Source organism: Prionailurus bengalensis, chromosome B4, assembly GCF_016509475.1.
Source record: "Prionailurus bengalensis isolate Pbe53 chromosome B4, Fcat_Pben_1.1_paternal_pri, whole genome shotgun sequence".
NCBI classification, from domain to species: Eukaryota; Metazoa; Chordata; class Mammalia; order Carnivora; family Felidae; genus Prionailurus; species Prionailurus bengalensis.
Genome location: NC_057358.1, coordinates 38,631,254 through 38,649,440, shown reverse-complemented (window position 1 = coordinate 38,649,440; position 18,187 = coordinate 38,631,254). Strand labels below are relative to the sequence as shown.

General features: G+C 46.9%; 1 protein-coding gene across 1 annotated transcript in view; it reads left to right on the top strand.

Moving 5' to 3' along the window:
- Window positions 1-14,630, top strand: part of CRACR2A (calcium release activated channel regulator 2A) — a 74,226-nt gene extending 59,596 nt beyond the window's left edge. Inside the window, exons 13-17 of the mRNA XM_043561959.1 lie at window positions 826-907; window positions 1,049-1,163; window positions 9,640-9,741; window positions 12,424-12,500; window positions 14,126-14,630. Coding sequence (XP_043417894.1) covers window positions 826-907; window positions 1,049-1,163; window positions 9,640-9,741; window positions 12,424-12,500; window positions 14,126-14,210 — 461 coding nt within the window. The 3' untranslated portion in view covers window positions 14,211-14,630. The remainder of the gene's footprint in view (window positions 1-825; window positions 908-1,048; window positions 1,164-9,639; window positions 9,742-12,423; window positions 12,501-14,125) is intronic.
- The last annotated feature ends 3,557 nt before the right edge of the window (window positions 14,631-18,187 follow it).

Sequence of the window (18,187 nt, the reverse complement as noted above, 5' to 3'; positions counted from 1 at the left end):
TGAGCCACCCAGGCGCCCTGACTTGGGAACATTCTTACACGATGTAGGAAAGAAGAGTATGTTCTCAGAGAAGCTGCATCAAGGTCCTTATTTCTGAGGGCCACTGTAGGGGTACAGAATGCATGTCTCTGACCTTGTCTCTCTGGTCTAAGACTCTGGGTAGGGTCCCGGCCTCAGAGAGATGATTTTGAGTGGCCCAGTGGATGGAATTAGGAGCTCTAAACCCATCTTAAGGGTGAAAGCTGCTTTTGATTCCCTACCTTACCCCTTTTCTTCTCTTCTGACCCCCAATCTGCCTACCGCCTCTTCCCCTGCCCCACTCCTCCACAAAGCTTTGACTGGGTGATGGAAGTCTGAAGGTATGATCCATTCCTGTAGGGATATTTGGATTTTATTAGGGGAACTTTGAAAAATATTTTAGGGAGGAGGAGAAGAAAGATATATGAGGACACTCTCCTCCTTTTCCATCTTTGCAATAGTAAATTCATGAAAAATAATGATTGTCTTTGCCTTGGTGTATTGCTTTTATACATATGTGATCTGATACTTATTATAGTATACCCAAAGAGCATGTGGATTACACTACAGTGAGGAACCTACAGTCAGAGAAGTTAAGTGATTTGATCAGTACCCCACAGCCACCCTGCAGTGGCAGACACAGGACCAGAACTCAGGTTCCATGCCTCCCTGTCTGGTCCCCCACGTCTCCTTCCAGGAACTGCATGGGGAGGATTGTCACCCTTGGCCTCATGTGCTTCCAGCTATGTGGGGGGGGGGGGGCATCTTTTTCTGATTTGGAAGTGATAGGCTCATTCCACCTTGCAGGCATCGATTACCAGGTGAAGATGGTGCATGTGGATGGCTCGTACGTGGCCCTGCAGCTGTGGGACACGGCCGGGCAGGAGAGGTGAGGAGCGTCCCCGATCAAACCCTGCCTCCTGCATTGCCCATCACAAGGGCTGAAGGTCCAGGCAGTGGGGGGGGGGGGGGGGGGGGGGGCGGGGGGGGGGAGCCATGCAGCCCATGACCTGTGACCCCTTGATGGCAGGTATTGCTGTATCACCCAGCAGTTCTTCAGGAAGGCCGATGGCGTCATCGTCATGTATGATCTCACAGCCAGACAGTCATTCCTGTCGGTCCGGCAGTGGCTGAGCAGCGTGGAGGTGAGCTGGTGACCTTCCTAGGAGCGCTTATGCTGACTCCTGTCTCCCCTTTGTCCCTGCCCATCTCCTGCCTGGCCCTCTGCTCTTCCAAAACCCAATTCAAAACCCACCTTCTCCAGGAACAAAACAATTCTGGCGTTCATCTGGCCATTCATCCAGCCCAGTACTGGGTACTGGGGATTCAGAAATGAACAAGACAGACACAGTCCCTGCCCTCATGGAGGCGGGGACTTGAAAAATACAAATTATATCAATAACTGTGTCACTGCAATTGCCATAAGCGCCATGAGCGAGTGGCATAGGATTGGGGGAGGGGCTTAGAGTGGAGCATCAAGGAAGGTTTCCCTGAGAAACCCACATTTAAACTGAGTCCCACCGTGTTCTTCCCCCTTTTCATCCCCGCACTGTTCCAGCTGCAGGGAGCCCAGCTGTGCCTAGCCTAGGAGAAGCACCATGCGGTGTTTTGAGGCCTCTGTCACATCCCTTCACAATGTGAGGGCGCCTGGCTCACCCCAAAGTTACCCTGGGCAGGGCACACAGGCAACAGTACTCTTCTGTGAATTCTGGGTTATCTGTGGGACTCTACTCTCTTGATTTATACTTGCAATAAGTCACTTTTTTTTTTTAATTTTTTTTTCAACATTTATTTATTTTTGGGACAGAGAGAGACAGAGCATGAACGGGGGTGGGGCAGAGAGAGAGGGAGACACAGAATCGGAAACAGGCTCCAGGCTCTGAGCCATCAGCCCAGAGCCTGACGCGGGGCTCGAACTCACAGACCGTGAGATCGTGACCTGGCTGAAGTCGGACGCTTAACCGACTGCGCCACCCAGGCGCCCCAGAGTCACTTTTAAAAAAAATTTTTTAATGTTTATTTATTCTTGAGAGAGAGAGAGAGAGCATGAGCAGGGGAGGGGCAGAGCGAGAGAAGGACACAGAATCTGAAGCAGGCTCCAGGCTCTGAGCTGTCAGCACAGAGCCTGACGTGGGGCCATCGGGGCTCTAACTCACAAGCCATGAGATCATGACCTGAGCTGAAGTCAGACACTTAACCAACTGAGCCACCCAGGCACCCCAACAATAAGTCGCTTATAAGTGCTTTTTACTTTCTGACCATCTGCATGTTCTTCCTCTACCCCTCACATGTAGCCTTCACAAGGCCAAAGTCAGTGTGGACAAGCCACATATGTGTTTTACAGGGCCTCAGCTGAGTATTTAACCAAACAGAGAGGATGTCCCAACTCCTTCCACTGGCGGGATCCATGCTTTGTTCATTTATTTGTTGAAACCACTGCCAGGCACTGGGAATTCTAACAGCAGATAAGAGACAAGTTTTCTGTCCTCATGGGGTTTATCCCTGCTCAAGCCCCTAGAACCTGCCATAGCCTTTACCTCCTGACCACACTGTAACACTGCTGTGAAGGTCACTCCTAAGAACTGACACTATGTTTGTCACTGTGTAACTGGTGCTTGGCATGGGCCCCCCCCAGAACTAGTGCTCAGCACATGTGGGAGGCATGAATGGATACGGAATCCTTACGCGGGCAGAATACTGGAGTTGTTCATTTCTTCATCCTTTTGGCCCTAAGATCTGTGATTCCTCCCACCAAAATCTGTTTCTCTTCTAGTTTAGGTTGGCTGGGCCATTCCTTTCTCTGCTGTTAATCCACATCCCTCTCATTTCCAGGAAAAATAAGGAACAAGAATGGAAACTAAATTCAAAGGTTTCTCTGAGATTTGCTTCATACAAATTATTTCTCAAAGTATTGGGCTTAAAAAACTTACAGTAGAAAAAATATAAGTTTTGAAATTTAGTGAATGGCTCTGCACCAAGCTAATAAGGGAAATAAATTGTATGGGTAATCTGGAAGTGATTCCTGTTAAAACTTTAGAATTTATGACATGATTTTTTTTTTGATACAGCTACAGATTTATCTTCCTTGCAGAAATTAAGCACCAGGAGAAACATTAGGGATTACCTAACCCAGTGGTTCTCAACCTTTCTTCCTTGGAGCCCTGGGAAGATAATGATGTCCCCCAGGAACTGGGGAGTGCAGGAAAAGGGGCCATGGTCACAATTCTGGGTCCTTCACCACCCATGTTGGTCAGAGCCACTCTTCATTCAGTTTTCTACATTGGAGGCCCAGGTACAATTTTGTTAGACAAGAGGATTTCCCTTTGAAAATCACTGATCTAATATAGCCATCTCATTATCAAATGGAGAAATAGAGGCCATGCCTTCTTTTGCATCACCCGTTCTTTTCCCAGCCACAGACATTTAATCCCTAATTTGTCTCCTAATATCTAAATCTTTTAAAAAATTTTTTTAATGTTTATTTATTTTGAAAGAGAGAGACAACATGAGCAGGGGAGGGACAGAGAGAGAGAGAGAGAGAGAGAGAGAGAGAGGAGAACCCCAAGCAGACTCCATGAGGTCAGCACAGAGCCCAATGTGGGGCTCGATCCCACGAACAGCGAGATTGTGACCTAAGCCAAAATCATGAGTCGGATGCTCAACCGGCTGAGCCACCCAGACATCCCTAAATCTTGATATATACTAAAGCAGGCAGAGGCTGTTCAAATAGTCTGGGATCAATAGTGATGGATAGAAGCAAACTTATAGAAACATGCTGTCTGCCGTCAGCAGGGGGTGTAGTTTCTGAGGCCCTTGTTTTAGACCAAGAGCCCAGGATCTAGCCAGAGAGGTGGCATGTCACACTGAATTTGGCGGTGGTGGTGGGGTGAAGGAATATCAGAGGGCCATCATGGCAGGTAGAAGAACAAGTTCCATCATTCTCTAGAAAACCAGGCCAAGCACCAGAATGTTCCATCATTCTCTGGAAAACCAGGCATGTTCCCAAGCGGGGTAGGGCTGAAAAGCATCAGCATGCACCCAGGGAAGCCCTCGTGCATCTGTAGGCCCAGAAAGCCACGCCAAAGGGGCAATTCCATATGCAGTTAACTCAGAATTATCTATGTGTGGATGGGGCTTTTCTGTATAGTTCAGAGCTTGAGTTTTCCCTCTTAAAAATTTTAGCAGAAGGTATAGGTAAACTCTAAATGATGATTCCAAACCTGGATAATCAGGATCACCGTCAGTGCTTTCAAGCAAAACAGATGCCACAAGCCTTCTCTCCCAAATAGAATGATTCAGAGGCTGGAAATACAAAGAAAAAAAAAAAAGCAACAGTTCCCCCAGGTGATTCTGATTCTCAGCTGCCATGGTTCCCCCAACCTGGGAAGTGCTTCTCAAAGTCTTATATGCATAGGAATCTCCTGGGGACCTTGTGGAAATACAGAATTTGACTCAGCAGGTTCAGAATCTTAGGTAGCCCCTGAGATTCTGCATTTCTAACAAGTTCTCAGGTGAAGCCAATGCTGCCAGTCCAGGGACCACACTCTGAGAAGCAAGGTTCTAAATCAGTTTCAAAGATGTCCGTGCTTCTTCAACAAGAATTTGCTGAGCATCATCCACATGTCTTGCACTCGTGAGGCTCTCTGGGGGACTGACTCGGTGTGGGGACCCAGTCTGATGGCCCAGGATTTCGAGAACAAGTGCAGGGGGCCGTAGTGTGAACATCTGAACAAGTGTCAGATGGTGGAGTCTGTGTTGAAGGTGTGGAACAGTGGGATCATGAATGCAATTATTCTCAAGAGTCTTGAAAAGCTAAGTCACTCTGCCTTGGCAACCAGCAATCAGGGGTGTCAGGTGACAGATTAAAACCTGACACCTAATTTGATCAGAGGGAACTGAAAATAATAAGAACTTTATATTTGTGGAGTACCTTATTTTTCCACAGAGCTCCAAGCACTTTGCCAACTCCCTCGCCTAGAGAAGGGAGGGTGGAGGGGGAGCTTTAATAACAGGCTTTGGGTTCCGAAGCCTTATTATTAAGTGAATGCTGGCCAGCTGTTCTCAGTGCCCCTTCCTCCCGCAACCTGAAAAGCAGTGTAAAAAGAGAGGACTTAAATTGCCACAGATTACACGTGGCAAAGACTCGCTGTTGGAAGAGGTTGTGTGGGGTGGGAACAGATGCTTGGGGGAGGTATGGACTTCCCTGAAAAGGAAGTTCTCACCACCCCAGCTTGGCACTTCCTGGCCACGAAACTGGCCAATCACCTAATGACAGAATGGACCAGAGGCTCTGAAGGGCTTCTCCTGGCCCCCACATGCTGACAGGCTACAGCATTTTGGTCCTCTGGGGGAGGGAGGGGGGATCCAGGATGGAGGAGTGTGCGCAGATGAGAGGACCCTAGAGGATCCTTCCAGCCCCGAGGGAACCCAAATCCTTTGAGATTGAAAGAGAATGAAAGCATGCCCTGCTTTATGAGGTGGGAGAGCCCTGTCCCCATGGCTGTTCTCCCACCCCACCCACCCTAGTTTTCACCCCCCAAGTCCAGGCAGCTTTACCTTGCCTGCAGGCCTTCTGCAGAAGGGGCCTAACAGTGTGCCCGTTATTGTGCCATTTTACATTTCCTATGTACCTGATAGCAAACCAAAGCAGGTAGCCATTCCTGCCAATGCAGTATTCCAAACCCTCCCCTACCTCCTTCTCGTCTCTGCTTGGGGGGACCGGTTCAACCAGTCTAATCTAGAGAAGAAACTGGTTGGGCTCTAAGGGTCCCATGGTTAGACCATGGAACAGACTGGACATCTGGAGTCTGGAACAGACTGGACATCTGGAGACTTTGGGGCCTGTATCAGATAGGGAAAATGGGATTTGGTATAAGCCTGAACGGGCCGTTCGTTGGTCCAATTCCAGTTTGTTGGTCCCCAATGTCTGCACTCCGGGTATGTTGAATTTCTTGTCTCAATCTTTTGTCATTCTGATAGCCCTGTGTTGTTAGGCCTATAAGTCAAGGAAGTGGAAAATGACTGAAGTCATTAAGCCAACACGATCAGTGTCTCCGAAAACAAAACAAAACTTGGAGATTAATCTAATGCAGCTTCTTGTTTTATAGATGAAAAGTCCTGCGATCCAGAGAGAGGAAGTGACTTGTCCAAAAGTACCCACAGCTTGCCAGACGCCCAGCCAGAACTGGAATCTAGGGCTCTGCCACTGCATTATGCTGCATTATGCATTATGTGACAAGAGCGTCACATGGCCCATGGTTGAAATCTGCTTCTGAAAAATAGGTGTTCGTTTCTTTTTTCAGTCCTTCCCACTTCCGCCCCAAAGCAGAACAGTCCTTTAGCTCAAAGGGGCCAGGCTCACTCTCCTCTCACTTTGTGGACCACCAGCTAATTCTCGTTCTGTGATCTTGGTCATTGGTGACAATGTACAGCACAGAGCAAAAAATAGCAGTTTGATTTTTTTCCCCCTGTTCCAAGTTGAGCTTGAAGTGCTGGCAGTTTAAAACGAACTACACAAATAAATCTTGTTTTGACTCATAGTCCAGGGGGTGGATAAATATGGAAACCCCCAAGATATAATTTTGCAGTCATTTTTTTCTTAGCATAACTACATGCTTTAATGTGCTGAGAAATTTTTTGTTCTGGCTCCAGAGAAGTAGCAGCACTATCCTGGCTAAGTGCTTTTTCTTGCCTCCCAGCAAATGGATATTAACACACACACACACACACACACACACACTACAACCAACCAACCAAACCCAGCAGCTGCACGTTCTGAGCTGAATGCCAGTCCTCTGCTCCAAGCTGACAGCTCATGTTATTTAAAGTCAGAGGTGGGTAATCTTTTGAATTTTAGCACGTCTGTCTTCCAACAAGCTCAAGTTCAAAGAAAGGCAACTAAAATGGTTGAAGGTATGGAGAGGCTTCTGTGTCAGTGTCAGAGGATAGGAACCAGCTTTTTGGGGCCATCTCATAGCTCACAGAATAGACTCTGTGAAAAGTGGTGATTCTGACAGGTCCCACACAGACAGAGACTGTATGCCCAACTAAGTATGTTCAATTCCTTCCCTCTGACCTGCCATGCCTACGGAGTTCTACCAAGCATCTATAGAAATTTCAACAGAAATCAGGTGGGGCTTAGACTTGTTTGCCAAAGGAGGTGTGCTTTCGACTTTTAAAAGGAAGTGTTGCTTCATCTGATAGGTAATGATGAGCCTCTTTGTGCAAAGCAGTATCCAGGCTGAACAACGGGTTGGGTATGTGAAAGGTGTCAGGTTTGGGCAGATAGCTCAAGACTTGACGTTAAAGTCAGAGAGGACCATGAGACACCCACCCTAAGCCCCGCCCTCCCCATGGCCCTGTGTCAGAGACTAGTCTTGGGCCAGGGTGATGATGGCTGACTGCCCATGGTGAATAGCACACCTTCTAGCCTTCCATGTGTTCTCACTTGTTTTTGCCTTGACTTTGGAGATAGGCCTGATTCTTTATCAGTGGCAGGCCAGGGTCCACAGAGGGGAAGTGAGGTGTCCAGAGTATTTGTGTAAGAGAGGAACAATGCAAAGAACAGAAGCCACAGCTCCAGCTGGGGGCTTGGCTTTTATCGGCTCCTTCTAAGATGTTTTATTTTTATACCCAAGAATTGCTTTAAAAAAGAAGACTGCTTCCCTTCCCCACCCAGAGGCAGCCCTGCTCTTTGTGGTACATGGAGCTCCAATGTTGGGCTTGTGACTATCCCTTACCTGATGCTTAGTCATTCAGTACCCACTCTCCCCTTTGCAAGTGATGCAACTGAAGCCATCACCCATTCCAGCATACCAGAATCCGGGTTCGAATTCTGCCTGGGACTTCAAGTCTGATGCTCATATTTTCAGCATTTCCATGTCAAGAAATCCCACAAGCCTTAGTCATTCCTCACACATAAATCTACAAATATCTCTCATGTGCTCCAAACAGCAAGCCTTTTGGCCCATTTCCCTGCTTCCTTCTCTTTTTTTCCCTTTTCTGTGAGAAAGTCTTCACACAAGTTTCTGTGGCACAACAGAGTCAGAAAATGGGGGTATTCCCATTACCCAGCACTCTGGTAATAGGGAGCCACAGCATTGTCTGCATGCCATTAGTGGTTTCTCATGTGCAAACAATTGAAATGCGGTGCAATCCACTTAGCACGTCAACTACAGTGCACGTAATTTAATCTATTTCTGATGGATCAGAAGACACTGTAAAGATCATGTAGTGCCTTTGACTCATCATTATCAACATTAATTACCATCTTACCATGGTTAAGTAGAAATACCACTTTTAGAGAGTTCTAGTTAATAAGACACTAAATAGCAGAGAGTTCACTGGAAATCAGAATTTAGAGAAAAACATTAGAGAATTGTGGACCCATATACTAAAGGGTCCTCATAACTCAGTGACTTTGTTATTGAATGTTCTTTGGGATTCTCTGAGCCTTAACGTTCTCATTTAGGAAATGAGAATTTTTTTCACTACCAAACTGCGATAAAAATGAATGTGTAGATTAAGGAACCGTTGAGGTTTAATTTCAAATTTAATTGCATTCGAACTTAAAATACATGTACCTATTGGGTGTACTTTGGACATTTTTTTGAAGTGGTGAGATAAAGCAGCTGAGTCATTGACAACACTGTAAGTGATTACTAGCTTGTGTTATCCCCTAACCCTCTCTATTTAGTAAAACATTTCTCTGTGATGAATAACTATTGTTTACCAAATTATTATTAAAAGCCCCTAATTAAATATCTCATGAAGTAAAAATCACAGCCTGCTTAAATGTGAATATTACCATATTTACTCACTTAATAGCTGTGTGTCCTGGGCCCTTGGCTTGCCCTCCTCAGGAGCACAAAAGGTACACGCATTTCACAAGGGAGGAAGCCCTGGGGTGCAGAGACTCTAGGGTGCAGGCCTTTGGCTGATATGCCACAGTCACTGGAGGAGTAAAGAAGGTTGACCCCTTGAACAAACCTGTTACTTCTGGCCCAAGAAGTGCAGCTTCTGTGGCCACATGCTTCTTCCCCATGTGGGCCTTTGGTCATTGCTAGAGCACCCAATAATAGTGATCTATCTGTACTGCCCCCCGTGGTGACCTCCAGTTAGGTGCACAACAATCCTTTTATAGGCACTGTGGCCCCACGCCTCAGGGAGCTTATGTGCCCAATATGAGGCCCCTGGAGATGCCACGCCTAATCAAAACAGTCCCTAGAAATGCTCCAAACCACATTGCATTAATTCCTTTCGTTCGTTCTGGTTCATTTAGACGAAGTCTGGTCACTTAGGAATGTTTTCGGGGATACCGTAAGTGCTAGAAACGGACACATAGTTCATGAATGTCTTCTGTCTCCTCATGCTGCTACCCACAGCACACCTGAGGAGCCTGCATGGCAAGGGTGAGTGGGGAGGGAGGGAGGCCTCAGACACCTCACAGAAGCCTCAGAAACTGAGGCTCTCAGCTTTTGGGATGACTCTTATCGCCTGGCCTGCTGTGGCAGCAGGGGATTCGCAAGCCAGATTGTATCTTTACTGCCAGCATTTTAAGCCTGCCCTTCTGGGTTTTCCTTCTGGATGCTTCTCTCAGTTGGGGGATTATCTGTTTTGCAGGAAGCTGTGGGAGACTGCATTCCTGTTCTTCTGCTGGGCAATAAAATTGACAATGAGAAAGAGCGGGAAGTTCCCCGAGGCCTTGGAGAGAAGCTTGCCAAGGTAAAGAGCAAACTTTCCATCTCTCTGGACAGGGTACGAGCCCGAGGACAGTCAGGCAAGTGCCCAAGAGCCTTGGTGGGAGCCTTCCCTGGAAGCCCCCTGGGAAGGAAGCAAGTGGGCAAGATGGGTGTCCTGGCATTGTGGGAATGGCATGTGGATGCCCGTGCATGTGGAACTTTCTGTAGAAAGTCACACATTGTAAGATAGAGCTGGCTAGGAATGACTAGCGTATGGGGAATTTTCCCAAACACTTTTCCCTGGAACTCAGAATGATAGATTCTTAGATAGTAGGAGGTTACTTCTTTAAATCCCCTATCTGATCTTTGAATGCCTTCCTCTGTGTTTCCACTTGATCACCTTCAGGGATGAAACACTCTCTGTAAGGCAGACTGTTCTTTGAACAGCTGTGTTCACGAGTTTATCCATTCTGATCAATATTGAGTCCAAAAGCGGTGAACCCAAGATAAACTCAGAGCATGCCCTCAAAACTTTACCATTAAAATAAGCATCAGCCCTCTTACCCACGCTGGGGGCCAATAAGGCTTGTTGGAAATCAGGCACAAACAGTGGCACTCCTTGGCTGTTTCTACTGCCTCCGAGTGCTTTTCAGGAACCTGTATGTCTGAGAAGGTGGGGGTGCTTTCCAGCCCTAGGATTCCATATCTCTTAGTGTGCTTGCTCTAAACAGGCACTCATGGGACACCTGGGTGGCTCAGTTGGTTAAGCATCCGACTTTTGATTTCAGCCAGGTCATTATCCCAAGGTCATGGGATCAATCCCCACATTGGGTTCTGTGCTAAGCGTGGAGTTGGCTTGAGGTTCTTTCTCTTTCTCCCTCCACCCCTTCTCTTTCTCTCTCTTTCTCTCAAACTAAAAATAATAATAATAATAGGGGTTCCTGGGTGGCTCAGTCAGTTAAATATCCAACTCTTGTTTCCGGCTCAGGTCATGAGCTCACAGTTGTGAGTTCGAGCCCCACATTGGGCTCCGCACTGACAGTGGGAAACCTGCTTGGAGTTCTCTCTCTCCCTCTCTCTCTCTCTGCCCCTCCCCTGCTCGCATGCTTTCTCACTCTCTCTCAAAATAAAGAAATAAACATTGAAAAATACTAATAAATAAATAAACAAACAGGGACTTGTGACCCCAGAGGTCAGGAAAATGGGCACAGATGGTAAGAGTCAAGTAAAAAAGGAGCAGGAAGGGTTTGGCAGGTGTTCCTGCGAAGGGTCAGAGGGTAGCCACATGTCTGCAGTTCCTTACCCACAATGCTCACAATACTGAAACAGAAAGGTTTCTAGTGTTTTGTCTGGCAGAAAAATCTGACCAGGACTGACATGAAGCCATTTATGGTCTTTTTGTTTACCTCACTTGGATGAATTTTCCTATGTTTCAAGAAATATTAATATGTTTGATCATAGGGTGCTATCCCAGACCAACTGAGGGTAATATATAGTATATACATCTGTTATTTTTGTTAAACTCAGAGTCTCTGGATTCCAAAGTACATCTATATCCAAGGAGTTTGATTAATGAACTGCAGGCCTGTATTTTTATCATCCCATTTTTTTTCCCTTTTTATTCTTTTTTTTTTTTTTTTGGTCAGTTTAAAAACGAACATACAAGCAAATGAGGCTCAGAGCAGTTAAGTGATTAATTCGAGTGATCGTACAGGTCCTCAGGGGTGGAGTCAAGACTTGAAGCTGGAAGGTGGATCATGCCTTCCAATTCTAGATCCTATGTACTCTCCCTCCTCCCACCGTGAAGTCTTCATTCTTCCAAAGACTGACCCAGAGTCTGGCTGTGGCACAAATGTGGACAGGGGTAGGATCTGGGCCTCTGGGGTGTGAACCAGGAAAGCTGAGCTGGGGGCCAGTGTCTAGAGCCTCCTGATCTTCAAGCCACAGAAGTGTCCTCATTCAGTGCCTGCATCCCCACAGGGCATCAGCCTCCAGAGTTTCATGCCAATAGCAATGTCCTAAGGAAGCAGGAAATCTATTAACAGGAGTGATAAATGGATATAATGATGAGGCTTAGTCAAGAGCCCCCACCACGCAGGCAGCACAGCCTCTGCGTCCTGAAGTGATCGACAACTGTCCTGTGACACGAATGCTGACAGCCTAGGCAGCTGGAATAGTAATTAACTGGTGTGAAGGAGAATTCCTACTGGTGTACCTCAGTGACATCTGCCCCAAAGTTCACGGAATGCCGGTGTCCTGGGCAAAACAAGCTGCTGGGAGGCCTGCCATTAACTCAATAAGTCACTGAATGAACTGACCCGCCCTTTATACTATGCCCTTGGTTTCCCTGCCTGTGCATTGTGGAGAATGTGGTGCATCCTGGCCTTTGTTCCTCTGCCTGCACCACAGGCTGGTGTGAAGAGGAAATGGGCATCTACATACCTCAGAGCAATTTGTGAAAGCGTGAAGCACTAAGGCAGCATACTGTTTGGTGTTTTACAATTGTTATAGCTCACCTGGGAGATGCTTATAGAACTTACATTAGGCAGGGAGCCTGAGGAGACTGAAATCAACCTTGAAGAGAGCAGGGATGGGGAGAGGAATTAAAGGGGACTGTGAGAGGAAGTGAGGCAGGCGGGCCGATGCAGATGGGGTGTTCTCCTCCCATGGGTCCCTCGAGCTCCCCCAGTACTCTCTTTTTGTCCCCTCTGCTTTATGGTTCTAGGAGAACAATCTGATCTTCTATGAATGCAGTGCCTATTCTGGTCACAACACCAAAGAGTCCCTACTTCATCTAGCCAGGTAAGGAAGCAGGCACATCCCAGCAAACAGAGTCTGGTGGGAAGCACTGCATTCACCCCTGAGAGGCCATTCCTCTGTCTGCCGAGCCTTCTGGGTAAAGGGGTTAGAGGCCTAGGGCTTTGTATGGGATTCAGGGACAGCCCTCTGAAACACAATAGGGACAAAAAAGAAAGCCCCCTTGCCTCTTGCCCCCCCCCCCCATAGTCTTCTTCTTCTGGGTCTTAAAAGCTGCCCTTTTCCCAGGGATCCTCTTTTTAAATGCAAATGCTTCCAGGAAAGGTCTTATCATAGGTCCCTGAACACTGGCTAATATCTTAGCAGGGATTAGCTGGCAGCCGGCAGGGAACAAGAACAGTTATAATATGGGCACGGGGGAGGGTGAGGAGAAGCCAGGGAGAGGAGGGGCTATTTGGGGGAACAAGAGGCATCTAAGGTGACAGCTCTCAAAGGGTTAGTTCCATCAAAAGACTGGTTTCATAAGCCTCCGCCTATACCAAAATTAAAAAAAAAAAAAAAGAACCATACAGGGCCCCATTTTCAATACTTGGAAATTCACTCATTTACCCATCTTGGCATTCATTTCATTCTATCTGTCCACCGACCTAACCATCCATACACCCAGTCACCTATCCACCCATCTACCTATTCATCCATCCACCCATCCATCTATCCATCTATCCACCTATTCCTCCAGTCTATCCACCCATCCATTCACCCATTCACACATCCATTTATGCATCCCTACATGTATCCATTAATTCACCAATGCATCCATCCATCCATCCATCCATCCAACAAATACTTAATAGTGCCCATTTTGGGTCCAGTGCTCATTCTGGGGAATTTTGTAAATATTTTCATTTGATTAATTAAGAACCCAGAATAACATTTTCTACGCATTGGAGAGACTGTGGAGTTATGGAAGACCATGAGGAAAGTTCTAGGCTTTTTTCTGCCACTGATTCTGGGGTAAAGTAAGTCTACCTCTCTGAGATTTGCCCCCAGCATAGGAACATCAATCATACCCTCCCTGCCTACTCAGACTGTTGTAAAATCAAAAGGGATGCTTAAGGTGAAAGCATATTGAGAGTATAAAGCAGGGATAAGATACTTACCACTATTTTTAATTCTTCACCTCCTACATTTAATCTGCAACTGTGGCAACATGGGACAGACCTTCTATAGAGTTAATAACCAAAAAGTATCTTCTTTGAGTCTCTACTGTGTGCCAGGTACTACGATAGGCTACAGAGACACAGAGGCAAAGTATATAGTCTCTGCCTTCAAACAGCTTTCTCACCTCAGGGACCCAACGAAGGAAGCAGTGCATTATGACATGGGGTGATGGGGTTTTTACAGAGGAATGGTCAAAATGCTATCAGGGGCACTTACATCACCTGGAAAATCTGGGGAGGCTTCTTTGAGGAGGTGTCATGAAGGATCCATATTGGTTAAACTTTGTCTTTACAAATTATGGTTATGTACCTGCACTTCCCAGGGGGAGACTTTGAAAACTCTGATGCTCTGGTGATGTTGGGTTCCCTCCTTATCATCCAGATGGCCTATATATAACCCAATGGCCTAGCAACTCTTCTCTACTGACACTATACCTTCCCCTCTCCCAGGATCCTCAAGAAACAAGAAGATACAGCAAGAGAGGACACCATACAGGTTGACCGCTCTGCCAAAAAGAAATCCTGCTGTGGCTGATAGGAGTCCTCCTAGGACTGTTCCACCCAGGCCTGGGGTCCTAGGACCTACCCTGAATCCTGCACATAGGCTCCCACTTGGATGCCTCCACCATAACCCGCCCAAACCTTTGTCTGTGTCAGTGACTTGCCTCCACCAACAGGAGGGGAAGCACATCTAGTCAGGAAAGCTGCTCTTGGAGCATTTTGAAATCTTCTCTCTCTTCTCTCTCTAGACCCCAGATGCCTATTTTCCCCCCAGCTTGGATTTGTGGGGAAAAGAAACAGATGGGATTTTCCAGAAAAATCACCACATGCCTTCTCCACCTCCCTTCTGCTCCCCTTGCCCTTTGGAGCTGCAGCACTGTGGTTGCCATGGCAACTGTGCAGGGCAGACTTGCTGCTTCCTGTAGGCCAAAGATAAAGCACTTGGGCAGGGCCAGGGTGGTTGGTCTTCCCTTGGCTCCTCGGGACATCAATGGGATGCTCTTGGCATATGCTTCGTGGACCTTGAGATGCCCACACAGGTTGAGAAAAGCAAGCCAGGGCACCCACATTCTATTCCACACCCCACCTCCAGGGGCCCTGCTTCTTGCCAGGCTGCAGAAACCAGCCTCTAAGCAGCCAGCATGTCTACTGTATTTGTTCCCTTGGGGTCTCGGGAACAGTGCCTTACAAGAAACCCACAGCCTTTTCTCTCAACCACCCACCCATGACCCTGACTCCAGGGTGGACTGCGGGTGATTTAAGTATTAAGTGTGTGCCCATGATTAGGGAGAGGGCTTCCTTCCTACTTAACTTTCACTAAGAGATGAAAAGAAAATTAGGGGGAAAAACCCATCTGCTGCTACACAGAGCGACCATTTCTGGAGTATAAATAAGGTATACATAGCTCTGTGAAAGCCATTTTCCAATGTTTCTCAAAATAGCTCTTCGGAAAATTGTACATGATGATTAATGGGATAGATTGACATGCAGGCAGTGAGACCCAGCACCAGGTCCACAGTTACTGACTTCATTTTATTTTATTTTATTTTTCCAGAGGACTGTATTACAAAAAAGAAAGTGAGGCCGTGGTGTTGACATATAGCTGGTGTTTAAGAAGTAAGCAGAGTATAGCTATAGGCTTCAGCATCCCTGTGACTCTACCAGCACAGGGCACTCACACTGAGGGGAATGATCTGGGCCCATGTATTGTTCCTTTGTCTGGGTAGTGGTGAGTTTCCAGCCCCAGCAGTGCTCCAGCATCACTGGGGTGGAGGGTGCTGGTAAAGGCATTCTCGCCCTGGGTGGGGAGCTTGGGTGAAAAGATCATAAAGATCACTGCATATTACTGCTCTAGGGCTGCAGGCCCAGCCCCACAGGGAAGTGAGTGGTACCCACACCCAATCAGAACATGTAAGAATAGAGAGGAGCAGAAAGTGTCCACAGGCCTCCAAGAAGATTCAAGACAACTGTGCACAGCCAGCCAGGCAGAAGAGAATCCTCTGGTCAGAGTTCCCTGTAGCCTCCACCCTAGACTCCTAAAAGCATCAGTGCCCTGTGGGTCACCAGGCAAGTGCCTGCCTCCTTTTCGTAGGCTTTTCTTTCCCCCATTTAGTGCTTGGAGGCACCAGGGAGCCCACGGAGGGTGTAGAACAAAAGCCAGCACTAAGTACCAGGAGGTGCCCCGTGGTCTTGGGCAAGTCAGCTCCCTGCCTGGGCCCCCTTCCCATCAGTAAAATGAAGCGTGGGCTATTCGACACTTCTGGCTCTTCCTGCTCAGAATGCTTATGATGACAGTAGGGGCTCTGGCCCCTAGTCCAAATTTGAAGGGAACTCACAGGAAATTCCTTTCTCTAAGAGAGGGCACTGGTGATGGTCTCATTAGTGGGATGCAGGGGATCACCCAGAAGTAGCCCTCCAATATCTGTGTGGGTGTGTGTTGCTGTGTGATTATATGTTATGGGGAGGGTGCAGAAAGAGGGTAGGGATAGCCATAAAGAAAGCAAACCAACTCTCCTGCTTCTGAAAACAAAAAAGCAGAGATGGCAACTGGAATTTATGGGTCAGGCAGGCTATACCTGGAGTTGCCCAGCCCACACATGCTTTTATCCCCTATACCTAGTCCCTGGTTTGGGGCTGCATTTGTCCACTTCAGAAAAGTGCATCTAGGGGTTACAGCAGGGTTGAGTGTTCCTAGTGCTGACCCACCAGGTAAACCCCCACAAATCCTCAAAGGTCCAGGCAGAAAGAAGAGAGTAGGAAAGGTCTTTAGGCCCCTGCTGCTTCTCTTTCCAACTCCACTTGAGACAACTATGCATAATGGCACCTCAGAGAGACTCTGAGAAATTCTGTGTCCCCAGATCAGAGCATCCCCCCTCTCCCCATTCCTTTTAAGCTATCATGGTGATCAAAGACACCCCGGTGGCTGTGAGCCTGTCCCAGGGCCTGGCAGAGTGCTGTCGGGGAAACCTCTGGTTCCATCCTATTTTCATTGCTAAAATGGCTTTGAGCAAGTCACCTGAACAGGTTTCATGTTTAGCTGTAGGTTGGAGGTTTCAATGTCTACTTTCCATGGATATTTTAAGTATTAAACAAGGCAATGAATGTGAAATACTTAACACAGTGCCCAGCACATAATAGGTACTAACAAGTACGGGCTATTATTGTTGTCAACATTGAGTCACTGCCCAGGCCATCATTAGCCTTGCCCTAATTTCAGATTTAGAACCAGCTAACACTAATCATGTACCCATAAGTGAGGGCTCTCACAAATACTACCTCATTTGAGTACCCAATTGCCCTGCTCATTTGCCTGGCTTATGAGCTTATTTTCAGTATTGCCTCTTGGCCCTGATCTTTTTTGTTCCTGTGGGTTTCCTGGCTTTCCAAACACCCATATCTTACCAGTGTCTGTGGTCTGGTTTCAGCCCACAGTCCATTCTGCTTCCCTCCCTGTGGTTCTCCACGACTCAGACAGCAGCTCAGACCTGGTGCCAGGGTGTTTACCTAAGAATGACCTGTGCTCATCACAATCCTTGGCCCCACATTTTTCTCCCCTGTTCTGACTCCTTGTGCTCCTTCTGGTATCTGCTGCTGCCCTCAGCCCCAAGTTGTCCCCAAGAACTTCAGCACCAAACCAAAGCCCTAGTTATTTTGCTGCTTGTCTAACATTTGTCTTTCTTGACAGTCCCTGAAGTCTTTTCTGATCCTCCGTGATACACTAGCTTTCTTGCACCTCTCCCCATCCTGTACTTTTCCTCTGTTCTTAACATTTCCACCCAACCTTGGACTCCCCTTTTCCCTACTCTCCACACCCTGGGCCCACTCCAGGCCATAACTGTATGTTCTATCAAAAATAGCTCAACCTTTTGTCTCTGTCACTAGCAGTCAATGTTCTAAAGGAGCTTAAACCAATTTCAGCTAAGATATTAATGCAATTGGTGGTTTAAGGGCTATGTATATACTTTAACAAAAAATTAAAGGAGGCAAAACTTTATCTCAAGGGAATAAATTCCTAATGGTCATGGGGGCCAAAGATTTAAGACAGAACTGCCTTCTCTTAACACAGTTTGCTTCAACCTAGTTCTAGGTTCATATAGGTTTATAATTGTTACATCTTCTTTATGAATTGACCCTTTATCATTATAAGGTGTCTTTCTTGCCTTTAGTAACAATTTTTGTCTTAAAGTCTATTTTGTCTAATATCAGTATAGCCACACCAGCTCTCACTTTCTCCCTATTTATGCTTTTAAATCTAAACTAAGTCTCTTGTAGACAGCATGTAGTTGGATTGTGGTTTTTTGGGGGGGGATTGCTTTTTGTTTTAGTTTTTTATTTTAGAAAGAGAGAGAGAGAGCACATGAGTGAGAGAGAGAAGCAGAGGGAAAGAGAAAGACACAGGGCTCAATCCCATGATCCTGGGATCATGACCTGGGCCAAAATGAAGAGTGAGATGCTCAACCAACTGAGCCACCCAGATGCCCCTCGATCATGTTTTAAATCTATTCTTCCAAT